Source organism: Lipotes vexillifer, unplaced genomic scaffold (assembly GCF_000442215.2).
Source record: "Lipotes vexillifer unplaced genomic scaffold, Lipotes_vexillifer_v1.1 scaffold1009, whole genome shotgun sequence".
Classification (NCBI taxonomy): domain Eukaryota; kingdom Metazoa; phylum Chordata; class Mammalia; order Artiodactyla; family Lipotidae; genus Lipotes; species Lipotes vexillifer.
This window is the reverse complement of record NW_006772405.1, coordinates 1293015-1294963: the sequence shown is the minus strand read 5'-3', so window position 1 is coordinate 1294963 and position 1949 is coordinate 1293015. Positions and strand designations below refer to the sequence as shown.

General features: G+C 55.3%; 1 protein-coding gene across 1 annotated transcript in view; it reads left to right on the top strand.

Annotated features, from left to right (window-relative positions):
- The window catches only part of IL17B (interleukin 17B), a 4324-nt gene that overhangs the window by 2073 nt on the left and 302 nt on the right, over nucleotides 1-1949 (top strand). The window contains exons 2-3 of the mRNA XM_007447495.1: nucleotides 379-668; nucleotides 1921-1941. Of these exons, the coding sequence (XP_007447557.1) occupies nucleotides 379-668; nucleotides 1921-1941 (311 nt within the window). The remainder of the gene's footprint in view (nucleotides 1-378; nucleotides 669-1920; nucleotides 1942-1949) is intronic.

Sequence of the window (1949 nt, the reverse complement as noted above, 5' to 3'; positions counted from 1 at the left end):
CCGTTGTGGAGCACAGGCTCCGGACGCGCAGGCTCAGCGGCCATGGCTCACGGGCCCAGCCGCTCCGCGGCATGTGGGATCTTCCAGGACCGGGGCACGAACCTGTGTCCCCTGCATCGGCAGGCAGACTCTCATCAACTGCGCCACCAGGGAAGCCCTGGGGAGATTCTTAAGAGGTGCATCAGGACTTAGAGATGAGCGTGGTGCGTACATGCATCTGTACACACGTGGTGGGCTGTGGGACCAGGCCAGGGCATGACAGGTGAGGGTGGCCCCGCTAGAGGACTTGCCTCTTCCTTTCCCCTTCCTTGGGCCCCAAATCTTAGCCCAGAGGGAGACCTGGCTCTCTCACCTTTGACCTGTGGCCTTCCTCCCCAGCTATTCCTTCTCACCATCTCCATCTTCCTGGGGCTGGGCCAGCCGAGGAACCCCAAAGGCAAGAGGAAGGGGCAAGGGCGGCCTGGGACCCTGGCCCCTGGGCCTCAGCAGGTGCCGCTGGACCTCGTGTCCCAGGCAAAGCCATATGCCCGCATGGAGGAATATGAGAGGAACCTGGGGGAGATGGTGGCCCAGCTGAGGAACAGCTCCGAACCGGCCAGGAGGAAGTGTGAGGTCAACCTGCAGCTGTGGCTGTCCAACAAGAGGAGCCTGTCGCCCTGGGGCTACAGGTAGGCCAGGCTGGGCAGCAGTGGGTAAGCTGTGTGTTGGGGGCTGGAGGGGATGCCTTGCCCACTCTCCTTGTCATTGTAAGGGCTAAGACCTTGGATTTGGAGGCCTGGGTTTGCAACCTGGCTCTGCCTTTTACTGGCTGTGTGGCTTTGGGCAAGTTGCTTAGCATCTCTGAGCCTCAGATTCCTCAACTATAAGTGGAGGTGATAATAATATCTGCTTCATAGGCTTGTTATTAAATGAGATATCCATGCAGGGCACTGCCGTTGTGTTCTCCAAGTCTCCAGTGAAGGGCCTGCAAGGCCTTCCCCAAATGTCACGTCCTCCAGCTCCGAGTGCCTTGTAGACACCTCTAGTTACAGCACTTCCAGGCAGTACTGAGTTGGCTGTGTGCACATCTGTCTCTCACGCTAGACTGGGACCATCCCAGTGCCTGCATCAGAATCATCTAAGGATTCTCATGCCCCATTCAATCAAAATCTCCAGGGAAGAGGCCCAGCAAGTGGCATTATCTACATCTCCACATGGTTAGGATACACAGCTGGGCTTGGGAATCAAGACCTGCTGCCCCTAGGGGACAGGAGTGGTGTCTTAACTTGGTTGTAGCTCCACTTCCCAGCACACCACCTGGGCACACAGAAGGGGCCATGTGTATATGTGGAGAATAAATAATGAAGAAAAGGACTGACCCTGAAGGGTCCTCACTCATGAACCCAGGCCACAGATTTTTAGCCACACACCTTATGTCCTCAGACTCTAGAAGAGCATGTTCGACAGAGTTTTCTGTGACAGTGTAAAGTCCAATGTGGTAGCCACTAGCCTCACGTGACTACTAAGCACTTGGAATGTGGCTAGTGTGACTGGGGAGCTAATTTTGATTATTTTAAGCTCAAACAGCCACATGTCGCTAGTGGCTCCCATACCTGGAATGTGGCAACTGGAAGGGTCCATGAAGATCCTCCGAAGCTGGGCATCTTCTTCACTGTGCTCATGACTTTCCTGGGGATCTTAAGAGTATGCAGGTTCTGATTCAGGAGGTCTGGGGTAGGGAGGGATTCTGCATTTCTGACAAGCTCCCAGGTTATGCTGACGCTGCAGATCCGCAAGCCCACTGCCTTTCCTCCAGCACGGCATGGTCTTGCTGTGCAATCAAAACCTGGGTTATGAAAGGCAGGGGCATCGGGGGTGGGCACCAATTTGTCTTTACCACAACCTTCCTTCTACCCTGTGCTCTCTCCTGCCTTCCCGCAGAATCAACCATGACCCTAGCCGCATTCCTG